The 21480-nt window shown below is 36.1% G+C and overlaps 1 protein-coding gene across 15 annotated transcripts in view; it reads left to right on the top strand.

The window, feature by feature from the left end:
* The window catches only part of LOC149535602 (cysteine synthase-like), a 231707-nt gene that overhangs the window by 170807 nt on the left and 39420 nt on the right, over positions 1-21480 (top strand). For 3 of the 15 annotated variants that reach the window (XM_089804223.1, XM_089804222.1, XM_089804221.1), the window contains exon 9: positions 13578-13710. The exons of the other annotated variants lie outside the window; for them this stretch is intronic. In XM_089804223.1, coding sequence (XP_089660349.1) covers positions 13578-13710 — 133 coding nt within the window. The remainder of the gene's footprint in view (positions 1-13577; positions 13711-21480) is intronic. 15 annotated transcript variants of the gene reach the window in all.

Below are 21480 nucleotides of genomic sequence, written 5' to 3'. Positions count from 1 at the left end.
TGAAGAAGTGTCAAACTCCCTCTTTATATAGAAGGATACTCATAATATCAATCATTAAGGATATTTGCTTCAAGAGCCTTACTTTATCCAGCCTTATCATTAGATGATTAATGAATTGTAGATCACAACTTTTTTAGATAAGATAATATTATTAATGTCCAATGAGAAACCACCAAGGTTTATGGGACTGAGTATACAAATAGAAGAGTCGGCCAAAGAAGAAGCACCAAACAGTGACTGAGAAGAAACAAAACAAGAGAAGACAAGGTAAGGACTAAGGGTCCTTCCTTGTAACAAAGAAATCAGTAATAGAGGGGTAACCCTGTGAACTATCCAGTGTTAGAACGCTGTGTAGAACCGCTGTAGGACTGTTGTTGCCTGAAGAGACAAGTACAGTGTCTAACCGATTTGGAATGAGAAGTACCGAAAGGCCTTTTCAAACCCCGTGGAGGAGACAAGGGAGAGAAAAAGGCAGTGATGAGGTGGTTAGAAGTATGCCCCTGAGGTATAAAAGACTGCAGGGTATTCTCCAGAAGGTGGGTGGCCTCCTGAAGAAAAAGTGCAAGACACCGCTGATCAATATAGTTGAAGAACATCGAAAGAAAAGAACAGTCTCTGAAAAGGCAGTAAAATCTCCCTCTGATCTCATAGTAAAGAGGACATCAAAAAATGAAGTGGATCTTAGTCTCAACCTTTGCCAAAGTACACAATTGACATATCTGATGACCTCGATCCATATGGTGATCAGTCCGAGGCCTGAGGCGGTGAGGCCCAACTCTGAAAGAGCCTAAATAAAACCGTAAGGGATGATTTCGGTGCCCACAGAGATAGGCAGGGCGAACAATAATATCATCTTGAATCTCAAGAAAATGCTTAGCATAGAAGGCCATCGTAGGTCGTAGAACCCCCTAGGGATTGGTCTAGGTAGTGGTAATGTACTGTCTATAAATATCCTATCTAACATGCTCATTCAACTCCTGATGTGAGGGGAGAAGATGAGCGGGAGCATCCAACGAAAACTGGTAAGGAGGAAGACAATCTCTCTCAATCCCGATCAAACCCAACAAAGAGGTGGCTTTGGCGTACCAACAATGAGACCTAGTAGAAGTGTTGGATTTCATAATCTCAACAAAAGAACAGTATGCTAGACGAGAGTATCTTTGCGGATCAACACCTGTCTCCATAAAGCCATGAAGCCGATGAAGAAACCAAATCAACTAAAAAATGGTGGCAAGTTTGAGAGGATGAGCTCCAAACTCAGCTAAGACAATGCTGCGAGTGGTGAGTCTGTGACATCTTATGATACACCTTATCAACAACGTTTAGACCTTCTCAATAGAAGCCCAATCAGAAGCAATAAGAGAATGCCCCCAAACAACCGAGCCATAGAGTACTGTCGGACGAACGAAGGAGTCCAAAAGGGACAACTTGGACGAGATATCCTGGAAATGATGCCTGAAGCATTGTCTTTCCAGCAAAGCGAGGGAACCCATGCCCTTACTATCTCTAGACTGAATAACCGACCTCAAGCTGAAGTGCAGCTGTGAGAACTTCACACTGATATACATATAAGAGGGATTATTCTTAACCTCCTGACCTTGAAAGAAGAATTTAAGATGAGAGGTCTTTAAACAGCTAAAGACCATAACCCGAGTCTTAGACAAATTGACCACAAGCTGTCGTTGATCAAAAAAAGAAGCCAGATCATCAAGGAGTCTCTGCAAGCTCTCAGGAGAAGCGGCCAAGAGAACCACATCATCAACAAAAAGGAGAATGAGATCAAAATGTGATGTAAATAGCACCCATCTCCCGGTTATGAGGAGTTCACAAGGAAAACATTTAACTCATCAATATACAAACCAAACAGTGTAGGAGAAAGAGGACAGCCCCTGCTTGACCTGAATGGTGCTCCGAATTGGAACAGAAAAGCCTTTCGGAGTCCTGAGCCTACCGGTTACCTTCTCATAAAGCCTCATAATAGCAGTCTGCAACATATTTGAGATCCCAATCTCATGAAGTCTTCGAAATAAGGCCAAGCTAGGAACAAAATAGAAAGCCTTACGAAAGTCCACAAAACAACAATAAACCTTCTGAGAGCAGTGCCTGGCCTCCTCAATGATGGCCCGTAGTGTGAATACATGATCCATAGTCTGATAGTTTGGCCGAAAACCATCTTGCACTTTAGCTCTACAACCTCTTCTATGAAGCTGACTAGATAACATGGTGTTCAGAGTAGTGGCATAAAGTTTGGCAAAAGTATGTCCGATCATGATAGTCTTGTATTTTCCCAGATCAAAAGAAGGCCTAGACTTGTGATTAGGGTAAACCACATGTCTAGACCAAGACTCAAGAAACCCTGTGCAAACCACTCTATTAAAGAGTGTAGAAAGGTAAGATCCAATAATTGAAGCACCAAGCTTGAAAAGTTCTGCTTGGAAACCATACTCATCCGTTGCTCTGCTGCATCTGAAAGATCTGATGGGCTCAATAATACTGGAGTAGGTAAACAAGTGGCAGCATGGAGATGGAGTGGAGTGAAGAGGCGGGTGCCCAGGAATGTCATAAAGTGTAATGATATGGGAGGTCAGAGACTAGTAGTCAAGAGTGGAGGACAGGGGGGAGGATTGAGGGAAAAGGGTACGCCAAAAGATTTGGGGATTCTAAATAAGCGTGGAGCAAAGGGTTCTGCATTGAGAAGAGGCAAAAAAAAGTTTCTTGTGGGGAAGAAAATGAAGGTACGAAAGGCACAGATGGGTGAAGGCAGGAGGCTGAGTCTCAAAAGGCAATGCAAACAGAGCGATGGAAAGCCTTACAATGAGTATCAAACCAATTATTCATAGGATAAGTATTCCTACGCTTAGCTCTGAGCGAGGGAGGGGAACGGTGAGGGATAGAAAGAAGAGCAGAATCCCAGATGGTAGAGGGAAGTGAATCAAACATATCGGAGCCGCAAGTGACTCACTAAAACTAGCAGGTGTCAGAAGTCTCCTGAGGTGGTAAGTAAAGAGCTCACCATTGCTCTCGGGGTAGTGAAAGTGAGGAGGAATAGAGACGGTATTAGTTGGGTAGTAAGAAGATTGGAGAGAGTGCGACGGGTGGGTTGAGCACAGGTTGTAATGCTAAAAAGAGCATGATCAGCCAAAGGGAGACGTGAAATGGTGAAGCTACGAATGGAAGAAATGAAGGAAGGAGAGGAAATGACATAGTCAACTACGCTCGCACCACCACAGTGTGGCCAATAGGTAAAGAGGTTTGATCCAGGGAGGAAGGATAAACCATTCAGAATCAACTACCTAGAAGACTGATAGAGCCGGAGGAGGTGGTGGCCATAACTTGAGAGCGGTCCAAGAATATCCTCTGAGGTACGCTGAAGTCCCATACTAGTGGAGTCTAACTCAGAAGTGCAGTTCGAGTCAGAACCACAATTATGCAAAGGAGTTTGAAGATCCCTAGTCCAAGCGTTGAAGTCTCCAAGAATAATAATATCACCCAAAGCCGCAAACTATGAAATGCTCTCCTGAAGGTCACAAAAAGAATCCCCATTCTCCTTGTCATGAATGGCATAAGGGGAGGAGGTCGGTGGAAAATAAAAAACAACAATAAAAATATCTCTATGTCAGTGTTTTCGCCGACCAATCTGGACCTACATAAATTTGGCAAAGGTTCCAGAGTGAACAACTGAAGTGAAATTGAAAATATCATCACGTACCAAGCAAGCCACACCCCCAAACCCATGGACCCCACCAGAAGTGGTGACCTCATCTCTCCAAATTGACAACCACTGATAACCAAGATATCCTGGACGAGGGCACATGGGGCTCTCATGAGTCTTAGTAATGGCCAAAATATTTGAGGACCCCACCGCATCATGAAATAGACCAGTTAATGACCATAAAGAGCCATTACCATTCCAACAATTGACAAGAAGAGAAGGGGGCTTCCTCTTGTCAGACTGCTGTCGGAACTGTCTTGCTGGTTCAGAGGTTCTCCTTTGTACCCAACCAGTAGGAGGAAAATCATGAACCACAGCTCTAAGATTCCTAATAACAGCCCATTTCCCAGCTCGCCTAGCATCTGCCACAATTCCCCGAACATGTTTGAGCTCTGTAACTTGTGCCTTAGTAAGATCTTTGTCCAGATAAATTTTAGAGGGGAGAGAAGACAACTTTCTCTTTGCTCTATGGGCATGAAGCCTATTGGAAAAAGAGAAGAATCTGATGGAAAGGATATCACCCGTACCAAACCAACACCTATCCAAGGTAATATCAGAGATACCAAGGCGGTCTAAGAGAAAAGAATGCCCTGCAACCATAGGATTGGGAGTGGGTAATAGACCTCAAACATGCAGATTCAACTCATATGCACGCAAACGTTCATCATCAATCTTACCCTGGACAATCTTGTCTATACTCAGCCTGGGTGTAGTAGTATCCTTGTTAGTGCAAATCGAAGCCCATAAATTCACTTTCTATTTAGTTTCTGCAATCAGAGAAGAGTGTATTGTAGCCTTTCGGTTTATTGTTCCTTGATTTTGTCCAGCCCATCTAATTGTTCAATAACAACCTCAAGATTGGATTTCAGCCCTGCTGTTTCAAAGATGAAGGTGCTCGAGAAACGTTTGATGTTGAATTCAGTTGATTGTTTGAAGTCTGAAAGTTCTACTATCAAAGTCACGACATGTTCTCTCAGCATGCTGTTGTCAACCTCCAACTTAAGCACTCTTTCACATAGCCTCTGATATGTCAGAGTTTGAATTTGGGGAGGGCAATTATCTCCCATGGTCATTGCAAAGACAAACAGAGAGATCAGAGGCCCAGGATACAACAGGGAGATCAGAGAAACCCGAGCACAAATATCAGTAGGCACTAATAGAATTAGCTGTACACCACATAAGTCACAGAAGTTGCCAGAAGTCCTAGGTAAAGAAAGGCCTAAAAACTACAGCGACCAGATATGGCAAGACAAAATAGCCTTCAGTAAAACGCATACGGGACAAAAAACACACCAAGATCGCCCAACGCGGGAAAGAGATCAACCACCGCTCACGTTAGATACTCGTAGCCGAAGTCGTAGCCATTAGATACCTATCGCAAGAAACCTCACACAGTTGGGATGGAAGGAGCAATGAATGCCAGAAGTTTAGACATTTAGCAAATTCCACAAGCACCATTAGCTCATAATCTGTAAAGATCGTGACCCATAACCCTTAGGAGTTGCGGAAAGAAGAAGATGATGACGACTATGGCTATGAGCAGCACCAACCAACGCGCAACTACTCGCCCTCACGCAGTTCAGAGAAGCCATTATGTGATCGTGGGATAGAGGATGCACAGTCGTGGACATGACGCGACAGGAAGATGGATGGTTGCATTTCGGGAAAACACCGTTGGAGGTCATCGGATAAAGAAGACAAATTTCGGAGGAGCTACTATCATAATGAGTTTGGACAATATTTGGTAGCATATGTAAAGTACCAACCTCCTTTTCCTACAAGAACGTCCTCAGAGACAAAGAAAAAAATCAAGGAAAATAGCTTTTATACTACGTATAAAATTACCAAGAAGAGGGAAACTACAATGTGTAGATAAATGTGATACTTAAAGATAATAAATACATATCTCAACATCCCTAATACAAGTTGCTCTAATGACGGCCTATATGCATCAAATAAGATGTCTCTATATAATTATTTGTCATACAATGGAAATTAAACATTGGTGATTATTACCCCCACAATGTAAAATTCCCAGATATTCAAGTCCAATGAGAGACAATCATCCATGAGTGAAATCAACATTTAACTCTATTTGTCATCAATATCTATATTTGAAATGACCACGAAATGCCTCAAATAGCCAATCAGTCCAAAGTATATGTAGATATAGATTTTTTTCTCTCAGCAATACATAAGGCATCCAATTAGGCTATTTCAAATTTAATTTCATCATCTTGTTGCATTTTCTTTCATTTGAAATATGATGATGACTTCTAGTAATGTCTCCCTTGGGAAATCACTCAAAGTATATACTTATTCTATAATAAGGGGAAATGACAAAAGTTGTTTGTGCATTTAAGTATTGCATTAACCAATTTTTCATCATTGAAAAATGGAGAAGTAAATGTGAAGAAAACTCCAAGGTGGCAAGGCAAGTTGAATTGACCTCCATAAACTTGTGCAAGGCTAAATCCACATTGTCATCCCCCATGTCTATGCAATGTTTTGAGGATATGTTGTCATCAATTTGTTGAGAGGCAAGTAGTTGTAAATCCATGTAATGGCCACTTGGTTCATTTCTCCCATTCACATGTATTAGGATGGTTGTACCTTAAATGTTGTATGCAAACCTTAAATGTCAAACTGGTAATGTCCCCAGTTTGGACCCCACATGATTGATCTCTAATTTCCAATCAGGACAATAGAATGCATTTAGAAATGACTAGTTAGAAAGTTCTTGATTTTTATAACATTATTTTAGCTATCTCCGTAATGATTACTTTTCTCTTACTATATAGTCCCTTTTTAAATTCTCCTAATCATAAGTAATCCCGTCTGTCATTCACTGTGATAATTTTAAAATCCTCTATCTTTTTTACGATTTGCCTTAGTGTTATTGTTGATCATATACTATTTTTTCTGGAAGCTATATGAGCATGGCTCAATCTCAAGATCAATAATTTAAGCATCATGAGCTACAAGTTCCAAATATATTGCATTGTCAACATAGGAATATTGGAGAGGATTTAGCCATCATTTGGAGTGTCAACAATATTTTCAAGCACCATTTTGTGTATAGTATATACTATCTCTATAGATTTATGGTTGTCAAGGTGGTTTAGATTATGTCTTATATCCCCAACTACAAGTGATTCCCTTTTTCTTTTATGAAAATCTTACTCAGAATGTATTTAAAGTGTGATAGATGCAGTGTTAATTGTCTTAGCCATAGAGCATTAGGTACCCCATCGCTGATGCCCATAATCCTTAATATCCTTTGATGCCAAAAGCTCATTTCCTAATCACTCATTACCCGTATATGTTCTGAACGATTCACATGATGCTTATATGTATATATAGCATTGGCATTAATACATTTTTGGTGACGTGATTCTCCTAGCCGTTCTTACTTGTTTCCTTGAAGTCAACTCTAATCAAGTGACTAGAGGGTTTGTATTAGAACTGTCAAGCTGAGCAGTTTCCTGTGCGATAGAGGAAATGAGATGATTCAGTATTGTATTTGACCCTTGTGTTGGATTTTTAAAATGTTCAATGCCAATAGATGAGTTTATGTATTGATTCATTGTAATGTCCCCGTTTTGGAGGTAATTTGATTTAATTAATTAAATTAATTAAGTTGTCCAAAATAATGAATATTTTATGAGGATGACTAAATAATTATTTTAATTAAATAAATAAGTGGTATCAAGTTAATTATTTATAAAGTTATCAAATAAATAAATATTAAAAGGTAACTTTATATTTAATTAGTTTAATAAAATGACTTGAATTATAAAATATTTTATAAAGTCACTTAATAAAATAATGTTCTAGAAGTTTCTAGAGAAAGTGGAGAAAAAGAATAAATAGGCATCCTGGGCTTCATTTTCAAGGAGGCAGATTTGATGTTGTTGTTGTTGTTTCACTTTGTGGAGCCTAGGGTTTCTGTAGATTACTTCTTTGTCATAGGAAACAAAAACTTCCTATTGATAGCAATTTTGAGGGTGTGAAATATCACTTGAATTATTGCAGCTAGGAGGAAGATACTTTAATCTTCTATTTGTGCTACATTGAGAAAAAATATTTGAGTACAAAAAGTAGTCCAAAAAAGCAATCCGAAAAGCAGTCCAAAAAAGCAATCCGAAAAAAGCAGTCCGAAAAAAGCAGTCCGATAAAAGAATTCGAAAAAGCAATCCGAAAAAGCAAAGTGAAAAATCAGATCCGAAATAGCAAAGTGGAAAGGTAGCATTGGTGAAAATTATTACAGCCATCTACAATCAGGTTCCTTTGGATATTTCATGCATTTTTCTTATCATTTAGATGCATTTTAGAAGGTAAGGCTGTAGGTGAAAGTTTGTAACAGATTTAAGCATTATTCTAGCGAATGTAAGTTTAAGTGTCTTGGCCATTTCATACTAGCATTGTAGTTGACATTTTATGTGCAATAAATGAGACATAAGTTGCTAGTCTGATATAGTTGTAATTGAATATGTATTTATCATTCATGATCAGCTTATTAGTTTGCATGCCAATTGTTTGACAAAATGTCAATTGGCTGTAGGTTCTCTTTTTGGCATAAATAATGTTATAATTCTGCATATCAAGTGTTTGTATTAATGCCACTTGGCTATAAGTGCATTAATGCTATCATAGGTTGCATCCAAAGTGTTTGTCATAATTACTATTTGCTGTAACAACATATTGCAAGTAGTTTTTAGTTACATATATGCATTGAATATTGTCAAAATAAGTTGCACATTCATGTTAGGTCATTGTGTAGTCAATTTTGAGTCTTTTTGCAAAAGATTCTCATTAATGCAAATTGAAGAAAGAGTCATTAAAGCAAACTGAAATACTATATCAGTCATATGACCCTTGTAGGTGAAGTGTTTGACAAAATTCCTCAGTTCAGCATTAGAGGTTTTTAGTAGCCTATTGGCAAGGGTCATTACATTCTTCTCCAAGTTGTCTTCTATGGTTTGTTGGAGAGTTGACTTGATCTACTGCTATCGTGTGCACTTGCACTCCAGATTCAACACCTCTTCATTGTTATTCTTGAACCATATGAAATAATAACACGAGTCTTTGATATCATATATATATATTTCTTTAGAAAATTTCTCTGCACTAGTCAATATTTATTCATTATCGTTCCTGATCTAAAATTTGTTGGTGATTATCTGTCCCACAGATTAGTCCTCTGCAAGCCTGCAAAAGTCTCAACTCTGCTAGCCTGAATAGAACCCTCTGCTTATTCATTTCTTCTAACGAATATCTAAATCTCAATTATCTTCTGCTGTGATGTGCTAACTTTGATTGCTCCTCTTTGGTAGATAGTATAAACCATCCCTTGATATCTATTGATTGGAGGACACCATAATTGCCTGCGTAGGACTTATTACTTTTCTATCTGTTGCCGAATGGTCTCTCTTTTGATTTGATAGATTCACGAATTGTAATGATGCCCAAATGCTACTCCTCGCTTAGTGCGATTAAATTATCCTTGAACTGCCTTTAGATTTTTTATGATTTCTTTTTCCTCCTTGTTGCTGGTGCTGACTATAGTTCCTAGTGCAGATCAGTATACTCTGGATTTGTTGAATTCATTGATTGTACATGAACTAAGCTGATCCCTGGACGTGTTAAGGGGAAACATATTTTGATCATTGTATATATATAACATACGTATTTATTCATCTTTATTTGTCATGGAATCTGTGCTGAAGAATTTACTTCACTATCATTGCACTTCCTTCAATCCTGAATGCAGGTCTGATATTTTGATTCAAAATTTTGCTATCTTTATTTATTTCTCTATCAGTTAGGCTCTGATACCTTGTTAATGAAATAAGGATCAGAGATAGAGAAATTAATATCTTTTATTCAATCCGACTTGATCTATAGTTGTTTATAATATTTTGATACTATTATTGATTAATACATCAGAATGATATCACCAATATACTGAAGTAATGGGATGCCACTGTAATTAATCTTTTCCCTCAGCAGTTGACAGCATCTTATATCCCTTTGAAAGGCTGTGTGAATGGTTTTCCCCACGTAGGGGCATGACCCTTACGTGGTTCATGCCACATGGGGTCATGACCCAACGTGGTCAACCTAATGATTAATTAAACAGTCATTGTATACTGCTGTTGATAACATACAAAGTTAACTGCAGTCATTCATAATATAATATCGTGGTCAGTACACTGTCGACACTAATATGGGTATCAACAGTAATACACATCTAATACGATGTAAATGATTCAAATACAATTCTCAATTATATAACCCGATTAGCGGGTGAGGTTATAAGGATAAGTTCAATCTGCCTTAAGCAGATAACAATGAAGTATATCAATTATAAATAGGTTCACTCATATATATATATATATATATATATATATATATATATAATTTTCATTCCCTCATACTTATATTTACATATGCATGTATATATATTAATTTATAATATACTATACTAAATGCAAAGTTGCATGGATACGGATATGGATAGAAATACAGATACGGCATTGGGTACAGATACGGCCAGTTTTTAAGATCCCCAATATGGATGCAGCTGGTTATGATATTAATAAATATCATATACATATATTTAATGCAATTTTCTAAGTTATTAGAGGAGTTTTTCGTTACTTCGAAAACAATATTGACACAGAAATGCTACATAAATATTTATAACTTAATTTTAGAGCTGCATTACAATATAACCCAACAAAATGGTTTGCTGAATAGAAAAACATTTTCTCTGTCTTTTGGTGCGGGTTTTGTTTATACCATTTTTTTTCAAAAAACAATTGTATTAATAAACTTTTTTTAATTAAAAATTGGTAAGATTTACACATCTTAAAAATATCAAATTACGTAGTATTTGGCACGTTTGGAAAATCAACTTTTTTTAGGCAAGCATGGATACAATATTGAACGTGTATCTGGCTGTATCGGATATGTTTCCAAATTGGATACGGGGATACGTACAACCAAGGAAGAATAGAGGAGTTTCCGGCAACTTTGACTAAATGCTTCAATCTGAATGAAGCTATATATCCTTGATAAATGTATCTATTTGAATCTGCTGCGATTTCCATTTCTTATTTAATCTGATCTGCCCCGTTTCTTCACATGAACTGTCTACGCTTTATATCTCTCCATATGAGGGAGAGGTCACACTTATTTATCATAAATGCCCTTTTGAAAGATACACAACCTTTCACCATTAGCACACTTGAAAGAGTACAACTCTTTATTATTTTGGCCCGTTGAAAGGGACAAAGCCTTTCAGAATCAGATCTGCACTTCTTATTTAAATCAGATCTGTACTTCTATTTGAATCTGCTGCGATTTCCATTTCTTATTTAATCTGATCTGCCCCCTTTCTTCACATGAACTGTCTACGCTTTATATCTCTCCATATGAGGGAGAGGTCACACTTATTTATCATAAATGCCCTTTGGAAAGATACACAACCTTTCACCATTAGCACACTTGAAAGAGGGCAACTCTTTATTATTTTGGCCCATTGGAAGGGACACAGCCTTTCAGAATCAGATCTGCACTTCTTATTTAAATCAGATCTGTACTTCTGATTCCCCCTTTTCTGATTACGTAGTAAACACTTTTTTCCGTTTGATTTCATCCATCCTTTTTGGATACCCATTTAAAATGAATCCATGTCCCTTTTAAAGGTTCCCAAATAAGGGGGAGTTCACACCTCTTCATCACGTCTGGCTTTTGGCAAGAGTTGCAATGCTTTATAGTTTTTCCTATTTGAAAGAGTTGCATCCCTTCATGATTGCAACCCTTCCAAAGTGTCACAACCCTTCAAAATAGTTTCCTTTCGATGAGATCCAACCGTTGATAATGACAACTCTTTCGAAGACTCACAAACCTTTGAAAGAGTTACAGCCCTTCATCATTGCTTCCTTTCAAAAGAGTCGCTTCTTTTATACTTTTATTTGACTTGTATTCTATCTTCTTCCTTCCTCCCTATCCCTTTTAAATGATGTCTCCTCCCTTTTACTTCTTATTTAGAGGTAGTCACAACACTTCATTACACATCCCTTGACCTTCCCGTTAATTCAGTTGATTTATATTATTTTTGCGTTTTATTATTTATTCGTTTCATCTTAATTTTATTATTGTTATTTATTATTAAATCCTATTTTAGAAAGGGGACATTGTATTTCACCATGAATTTTCTTATCTATATCCTTGGCTCACCTTCTTGTGCTTTAGTTGACAACCTTTTAATGCCTTGAAGGTTACTCTAATGTAATTGTGTGGAGGAATGTGACTTTCTCTCCGAACTTCCCTCGTGTAGAGAAAGTTTTCTTGACTATTCAACTTGATTGTGTTCTTAGGAAGGGCTTCATTATTGTGATTATAGTTGTACAACTGTATTTTCTTCAAGTTTTCTCATATTCTTCTCCTTAGTTCTTTTTGCATACAATCCTTTAGGATCCCCTGATGTCATGGTCTTGAGCATTTTGTTGCCTTTTATCATTTTTATTAGGATCCAACAACATGAATTGCTTAAATATGATCTTATGTCTCTCTAGGCAATTGCGCCCTTTACTTTGATAAAATGAATACTTCATTAATAATGGAGATAGAACATAAACCAGATACGGGAGTGACATGTCTTTATTTCAGATGAAATCATTATAGAATAAGATTAGAGATGGCTAGTTAAGCATCAAAGTCAATCTGACTAGATCAGAAGACTTTCCTTAACATGACACGGTCAGTTTAAAGGACCTGATGATTACAAAGAGGATTTTAACTGTCAACTAGTTGATGCTTACAACCACTTAAAATTGACAAACAATTAATACATAGGTGGATAATGAATATTATGGAAATGTTATAATAAGTTCTGTACATTGACTACAAAGTACACACTCCCAAGTATTAAGCATCCACATATCATAAACATGAGCTTTAAGTATTTCAAAGGCTTGAACATGGATATAGTTAAGGAGGAAATTGATATATTTTGACATTGTGAAAAGCAATCAATGACATTGGAGATGGTAGATGAAATACTCTTGATACTTATGTGACTAACAAAGTTTTGGCCGAATGGTAGTGATAAGTTAAACATTTCATACGTTGATTATTTTATTTATTCCAAAAACTGCATTACAGTTTGGAATTGATATATTAGATATTAACAAACATTTGTTAGAATTGGAATGCAAATGGTCACTGAGAGAAGTTGAAAAGTTACTTCACCTACATATTGCAGATTTTGAGCATTGTATAAGTTTTTGACTATTTTGTTGAAATTGTAGAAAAAACGAGGCTTGGAGAATGCAATTCCTTATGTTGAAGAATTGTTTATTGCTATTCTTGGTAAATGACATTTGTGAAATAATAATACAAATGGCATTGCTTATGAGATATAGGAGTAATATATGTCGTTATTTTTTATGAATTAATTATAGAGAAGAAAAGAAAAGATAATTAGGCATGGATTACAATTCATGTGACTATACCCTACTCTCTTCTCTGGTGCTATACAATGTATATAAAGGACCCAACTGTTACATCCCAAAATTTTTTCCTATTTAAAACTGTTATAGCCATTGAGTCGGTTAGATAAAAACTATTGTTTTTATTTCTTTTCTTTCCCATTCATGTGAAAAGGGTAGTTATATGTAACCCTTGTTTCATATGAAATTGGTTGTTATCAATTATTATGTATAATCGTTTAATGATGATGGTAGTTAACCGTTAGTTGTCATGTGTTGATGATGGTAGTTAGCAGTTGCTTGGTTTCAGAATGATGGTTATTAACTAATTTCTTTACTATTATCTATGTTATACGTTGATATAGGTTTATCATGGAAACTTGTTACTATTGTGGAAAATGTTGCACGGGTGGTTGCATGAGCAGACGAAAGGGAGAAGATTCCTTAACAAGATCTACGGAATGGGGCACTACCTTAGTCCATTTGTCCAATTGATAGGTATGACTTCTAGCTATCTTGGTAAGGACCTAGCGACTACATAACAGGGTACATTCATTGGACACGCATGAGCTATAGGACAATCAATAAAACATTAAACATTTTAACATAATCAAAATATGTACCATTAATGGTTTATGTTGACCTCATCATTTCAATATATATATATGTATGTATGTATGTATGTATGTGCACATAAGAGTATGGTACCACCATAGTATTAGATTATATAAGCTCATCTCTATTGATATACACATACATAAATGTGTATACCTTGAGAGGATATGAAAATAAAATAATCTCCCAAGTATATAGGTATTTAGATATGCGTATCCTAATAGATATAACTTTGGATAAGATAATAATATAATGTCAACATTCAAATTTTTATATATATATATATATGTGCAAATATATATATATATATATATATATATATATATATATATATATATATATATATATATATATATATATATATATATATATATATATATATATATAAAATTCTTTTTAGGAGACCTTCAAATTCTTTCCTCATAAATATAAATCTCTATGAGAGATGAGGAGTAGACTTGGCATTTTTCTTTTAAAAATCGGTGAACCAAGAAGCCAGTTATCTTTTCTATAAATGCTATCAAGAGCCGTGGCTTCCTTGAAGTCTTCTTCATTATTCCATAAGCATATATGTTCGAACATATAAGGGAGAGCAAGCACCCCCCGATGGTGGATTTTACTTCTATTCCCTCTTCTTATTTGTTTCCTTTTTTGGCGATTCCTGTTAAAAGGTAGAACCCAGTTTTGTTTCTGAATTTTGAGTGGTATTCGAACCTGATTCTCGTATTTAAGAAGCCGATTTTCGAGAGCTGGCCATTCAGAGTTAAACAAAGATCCATCTTCCGTTGATCAGGTTATGTGACTGGTTCTCCTAAATTTATTTTGATATATATATATATATATATATATATATATATATATATATATATATATATATATATATAGTGCATTCAAAAGTATAGATGCAAGAATAGTATTTCAGCATTTCCAAAAAATGATACTTGGCCCTTATGTAAATTTAAGTCTATCGAACAGTACCTTTGATCAAGCCCATCAAGTTATTTCACTATATTAGGATTGAACCACATACACATTTCGTATTATGTTATCCTCTTTGATTAAGCTGGTCTTTCAAATTTGAGTTATATCCTTTGAGGTTTCTTGAAGTCTTTAAGGATTGTATTACATCAATACTGAAATATATGTGTATTAAATTACAACAGCTGAGATTCAATAAATGAATATATATCCTCCATGATTGGACACCTAGGATTCACTTGGCTATTGTGATAACCCCTCACTGCTAAGCCAGGAAGCTTTACATGAAAAACTATATTTCATTGTTAATATAGTAAATCCAATTCTTTTAAAAATTATTCCAAGATGAAAGTATGTCTTTTATAAAATTAATTATTTCAATAAAATATATATATATATATATATATATATATATATATATATATATCAATATCATTATTGACTTTAATTAATCATTGTTAAAATCTCAAGGCCAAGATTATCCATAACCTAGGATAATCTCAATAACCAAATAATAAATAAATGATAAATATCTATATTTATATTTATAATTGCAATTACATTTAATTATTAAATTATAAAGCACTCAACAATATAATTGTTACATAATGAAATCAAAGTATAACACAATTAAACAAATAATACATAACATAGGCGATTAAGGGAGGATGCGAAAATTAAATCAATTAACCTAAAATCTGTCAAAGGTCATGATTGCTTGATGCGCTCAGGAAACATATAAGACTTCAATCGCATCAAATGAGGAAGGCGGAAAAGATCATAGCATTCAGAGAAAGTGAAGGTGGAAGTATTCAACGAGAAAAGGAAGTCTTCAGGCAGCGTAGGAAATTGCACCCTAGTGGAGGAATACATGATAGAGGAATTATTCACTGCCAATCAAGATACTCCAGGATAGTCATCACAAGCATCTAACGCAGCAAATAGGAAGCAGATCATACCACGGTTCAATAGGAAGCGGATCATACCACGGTTCAATCAGAAATAAATAGAGATAACTAATGCGATCAGACATAGTGGCGAATAAAAGAATAAATAATAACAAAATCCTCGTCACCGCAAAACAACAGTGAGAGTTTTGATACGTAACACTAAACTCCAAGTGTGAATAACCAGGCCAACCATATAAGTTGAAAACGAACATATATCAGGAGTTTCGAATTGCCATACCAAAAGGACAAACCTTGATCATTGATATACTACACAAGGATAATCATTAACAGGCAGACAAGGAATAATCAGATGATTCATAACCTGTTAGTCCTTATCTGAAATTAAGGCAGAGACCCACAGGTTCTCTGAAGGCTTTAATAACTCTATCTCTATGAAGAGGAGAGATTGAAGCAAGGTAGAGATTTAAAAGCTCTGAAGGTCAGTATACTGAAAGGATTAATTCATATGCATATGAGAGGATGGATACACCATACAGGTTATCCATAAGGCCTAGATGGCGTAAGCTTTTAGGAAGGATGGATGTCTCGGTAACGAACATCCATAAGGCTTAAAGAGGGGTCTTGCGTGAATAATACTTAGTGGAGAATTAGTTACAAATAGCTAAAATTCCTCGTGAACTAAGTATCAGATCACAACCCAACTTTAAGAAAGGAAAATAATTAGATTAGACCATTAAGTTATTTATTTTAATAGGTTTATATATATTTTTTCTAACTCATGAAGATACTAACCATCATGCAGGTGTAGAATCAGGAAATAAAAAAGAAGAATACAAATCAATCCATAAACTAGGGGACATCACAGCTATATGGCCAGAAATGGGTGAAGAGGTGAGAGAAAGTTCTACAAGAACAAGAAAATAGAATTAGATTTGATACAACAAATTTATTAATTTTAATGAATTATTTAATAGCTCATGCATGTCCATTTAATTTACCTTGTTGTCAAGTCAAGCGGTGGTGGTCGGGTATTAGAAATCTATCCAAACACCTTGGGCAAGGTCATTAAAGGCATGCTTGCCTTCTATAGATCACAAGATGTCGATGGCACCAGATAATCAGACATGTCCATCTATTACCGAGCAGACGTTCTGAACATCGATATTGCTCGGATGGATGGACAAATAGTGCCCCAAGCCTAGCCCCAGATTAAGGAGGGCCTTTCTTATCAAAAGATTGTGTGGGGTTTGATATAGTCCGCAGTCGGGAGGTTAAGCTTAAGCTAATACTTCTCTTACCTGAAAGCCGAGGCTTGCACAATCGGTTCAAGACTCTCCAGTTAGCTTTGTATGTTCTTTCTCTATGCTTTGCTATACATTCACTTCTCTTGTGAATATCAAATATCATAGTATGGATGGTAATAATTTAATTTACTTGTATAAAGATGATAGAAAATAGTTATTCTTGTTGGTAGTTATTTTATTTGAATGTTATTTCAGTTAATATCTCATAAAATGGAATTAAAGATGTTATATTTCGGTAGTTTAGTTGAAGTATTACTTTCATATCCGCTTGAAATCAAATTTTAGTTCTAATCCTTTTAGTTAAGAAAATCCATTTGTTATATATGGTATCAGAGCACAGGGTTTGACATTGAACCTTGGGTACACTACCCAAGCAAGATTAGCAAACCTGAGATTTTCTTAGATTAAATGTAACATGATGCAAGTACGTAAGACATCTCGCAAGAAAGCATGACATCCCATCCTTCCATACTTAATTAGGAACATGCCAAACTAGTATTACACTTGTTGTTCCATGCCTGAGGACAACGAAACCTTAAATCAAGTTCTACAACGAATGAGGAAGGAAGGAGTCAGGTGGACTCTTGCTAGGAAAGAAGCGTATAGAAACAAATTGATCCAAACTTGGAACGCCGCCAGGCCAACCCTCTCATGCACTTTGATAGATCTTGGATGGTGCAAGATATGTATAAAATCAAAATTGAACGGGATGCTGAAAATGAAATTTCAGAATAATTGTATCTATAATGCAAACATCCTTAGAAGAGGAAATTTTTGTAAATAAAGGCTGCTGAAAAATACAACAAAGAATTTTTAAAATTGATTAAATAAATTGGTGTATTCGTGTCTTCTTTCTACTCGCAATATCTTTATTTTGTTGTAAACATGTAAAAAGAAAAAAACAACAAAAAAAGAGAGATTTTTTCACATAAGGATCTTGCAAATATTTTCCAGGTCAAAAAATTAAGAAGCATGAGCAATGACGAGGGATGTTGCAAGCCACGACATGGTCCATGAGAACAACCCACAACCTCCTACTGATTTGCTACTTCAAATTTTGCAAGACACAAATGAAGTTTGACAATATGGAGAAGAGAATGAATGAAATGGCAGCCTAGATGGGGCAAAACCAAGAGGAAATGCAATCCTCGCCCCCTCCCATTATTAAGATATTATCTCCTTAGTTAAATACTTTTTATAATGGTCAACTACTTGTCTGTAGTCCGTCTTTCAGTCTAGATAGGAATGTTTTCTATTCTGTCTCTTTTGTCTTCAGTCCAGAGAGGAATGTTTCCTATTGTGTCTTCAGTTTTGTTTCTAAATTCATCTTCAGTCTATGTTGTTTCTTTTAGAAACATCCTTGTAATTATTTATAAGGAACACATTTGTTCCTCTGTTAATCAATCAATCATTCGGAAATTCATTAATCTGCCAATCATGGTATTAGAGCGAATACTTAAAATTTTTTTGGAAAAATTTATAATTTCTTCTTTATTTGTTTAAATTTTTTCAAAATTATTTGTCAATTTCTTAAAAACCCGCCTAGGGTTTTTTTTGCGTGGAGAAATTCGATTCAAACCCTCTGAATAAATCGCGTGTTCTTTGCAAATCACGTCTTTCGCATCCTGTGCGGGTTGTCTCATCTTCAACAGATCTGCAAATCGCATGTTTCTGCTGCTTGATTTCCATGCAACTCATGATTTTTGGAGGAACCTTGTGATTTGTTGTTGTATAACTTTTAAATCGCGTTCGTTCTTTGTTTGGCAACACGTCGGATTTTCCTAGGCATCTAGACTATATATCAACGCGATTTACACCCGCTGGTTTTAAGCACTGTTTTTTCCATGCGATTCAGCTCACATTTATTTTTCTCTCCAACTGAAGCTGACAAATGAAGCTCTAAAATCCGATTGGTTCTCTGCCTTTTTTGGCGACGTCTCAGCTTGTAGTCACGTTCTGGGCAACAAATCAGACATTTTTTCACAAAATCTGCCATTATTTTGATCTCCAATCTGACGACTACGGTTTTGCCCGAAACGCTAATTTTCCGGGTCAAATTTTTTTTTCTTGCAGATTCGTGGTGGGTTTTTTGAGAGCTCAACTAGGTTGTCAAATTTTTCTGAGTGCCTCAATTTTTGTGCCTCAATTTTCGAGCCAGCGGATCCATAAAACAACAGCAGATTCCTTCTGGGTTTTCCATCTACTCTTCTGGGTACTTGTCAATTTTTTCTGGGCTAGCCTCAACATTGCCTGGAACTTTGTGCAAATGGCATCTTTAACTAATTTCATGTTGGAGGGCAGTGTATGATTCAATGGCCGCAATTATAAACATTGGAAGCAGTGCATGTTAACCATCTTCAAATATTGTCGTTCGGATGAGCTTGTTCTAGGCACAGAGACTTGTCCAACCTCTGAGCAAGCAGAACAGGACAAGTTTGATGATCGCAATCGAGAGGCTGTTATGCTTCTTAAGCTCTCTGTTATCGATGATTAGCTACTGTAGATTCCTTTCGGCAAGTCAGCTGCAAAAATCTGGAAATATCTGAAGGAGTTGCATGAAACATCTGACAAGAGTCGGGCATTGTTTCTGAAGAATTAGTTGTTCTCCATTATGATGGATGAACGTATGTCCTTACAAGAGCATCTGACAAAGATTAAGGACATCCGCGATCAGCTCGAAGCTATTGGTCGGAAAATGAAGGAAGAGGATATGGTAGTCATCACTCTGAAAAGTCTACCATCATCCTATGAGCACTTCATATAAACACCCAACATTACGTCAACTAATGTTGATCTAAAGTTTCCAGAATTATGCACCAAACTTTTGCAGCAGGATTGTTTGAAACAATAGTTTGGCAACAGTGCTTCTACAGCTTCCTTAGAGTAGGCATTTGCTGCAAAATTCTTTCAATAGAACATCGACAACCATCAGTCTTCTCAGCCTTTCCAGCATCAACCTTCTACTCAATCCCTGGATGGCTCTACAAAGAAAAATGTATAGTGTACTTACTGTCACAAGTTTGGCCATATGAAGTTCGAGTGCCAGAAATGTTTTGCTGCCCAAGCAAGGCAAAATGCTTCCCAGCTAACAACACAAGTTGTCGAGCTTCCTGATCAAGGCGAAGCTTCATTTTTCGCCTTCTAAATCTGTTTTTGTTTTTCTGGGTTTGTTGATTTTCTCTTCAAAAATCATTTCATGTTGTTTTTAATATGCAAGGTTGCGTGAGATTTTGGGTTTTACTATTTTTTCCACAAAAGATGAAGTTTTGTAATTGCAATCTGTTTTGAGTCATAGCACTCTTTCGGCAAAGCTTCTTGGTTTCAACATTCTGTAGATCTAGGGGGGGTCTCAGTTATCCCAGAATGTTTCAACATCCGTACATTGACTATTAAGGGAGGGTATTAAGATATTATCTCCTTAGTTAAATACTTTCTATAATGGTCAACTACTTGTTTGTAGTCCGTCTTTCAGTCTAGATAGGAATGTTTCCTATCTTGTTTTCAGTTTTGTTTCTAAATTCGTCTTCAGTCTACATTGTTTCTAAGTCCTTGTAATTCTTTATAAGGAACACATTTATTCCTCTATTAATCAATCAATCATCCGGAAATCCGTTAATCTGCCAATTCTTGAATCTTGTAACACTCATAACATAAACATAAATCTCTGAACACAGGGAGAAAAACCCTTAAGCCTCGCTTACCCAAATTGAAAAATATAAGAAACTTGAAATAGTAAGCAACCTATATGTGGACATTAAAAAGATCAAAGCACCCAAGTTCTCTAGTTCTGAATTTGGAGAGAATGCAGAGGCCTGGTTAACAGAAATGGAACAATATTTTGAGCTGAGAATTTTTTCAGAGACCTCAAAGGCAGTTTGAGGAATATACCCTTTTACAGAAAAGTGACATGGTGGGGAAACACCAAGGTTGAACTGAATATAAAAACAATTGAAATTACCTGGGAGAAGTTTGTAACCATCTTTAGAAACTATTGGTTACCCCAAACCTTCTATGAACAAAAGCTGTTGGATTTCCAAAATCTCAAACAAGGAGATATGACCATACATATGTATTGGGAGAAATTCACCTGACTACTGAAATATGTACCTGTATACCAACAAGATAGGAATTTGAAGGTGAGGAAATTTATCATGGGGTTGAATAATAGGATTAGAGGGGTTGTTGATGTTCTCACTCGAACCATAGAAGAAGCCCTAGAAATAGCTGTCTGTTTGGAATATAAAATCAAGAGAGATGATTCTATTCGAGAGAACAAAAGGAAAACAAATTGGAATATAGAAGGTGTAGATACAGGGTCCCAAAAGAAGCAATTTAAGGAGTACAAATTTATCAAAACCGAACCAAGAGGAAATGGTATTAAGGATTTCAAAAGTAACCCTAATACAAGTAAGATTGGCAAGGGTAGTGAAAAGAAGAGGCCGCCGTCAGGATGCTACATT

The sequence above is a fragment of the Cupressus sempervirens genome, chromosome 10 (assembly GCF_028749045.1).
Source record: "Cupressus sempervirens isolate cs-2001-9-10 chromosome 10, ASM2874904v1, whole genome shotgun sequence".
Lineage (NCBI taxonomy): Eukaryota > Viridiplantae > Streptophyta > Pinopsida > Cupressales > Cupressaceae > Cupressus > Cupressus sempervirens.
This window is presented reverse-complemented; position numbering and strand designations above follow the sequence as displayed.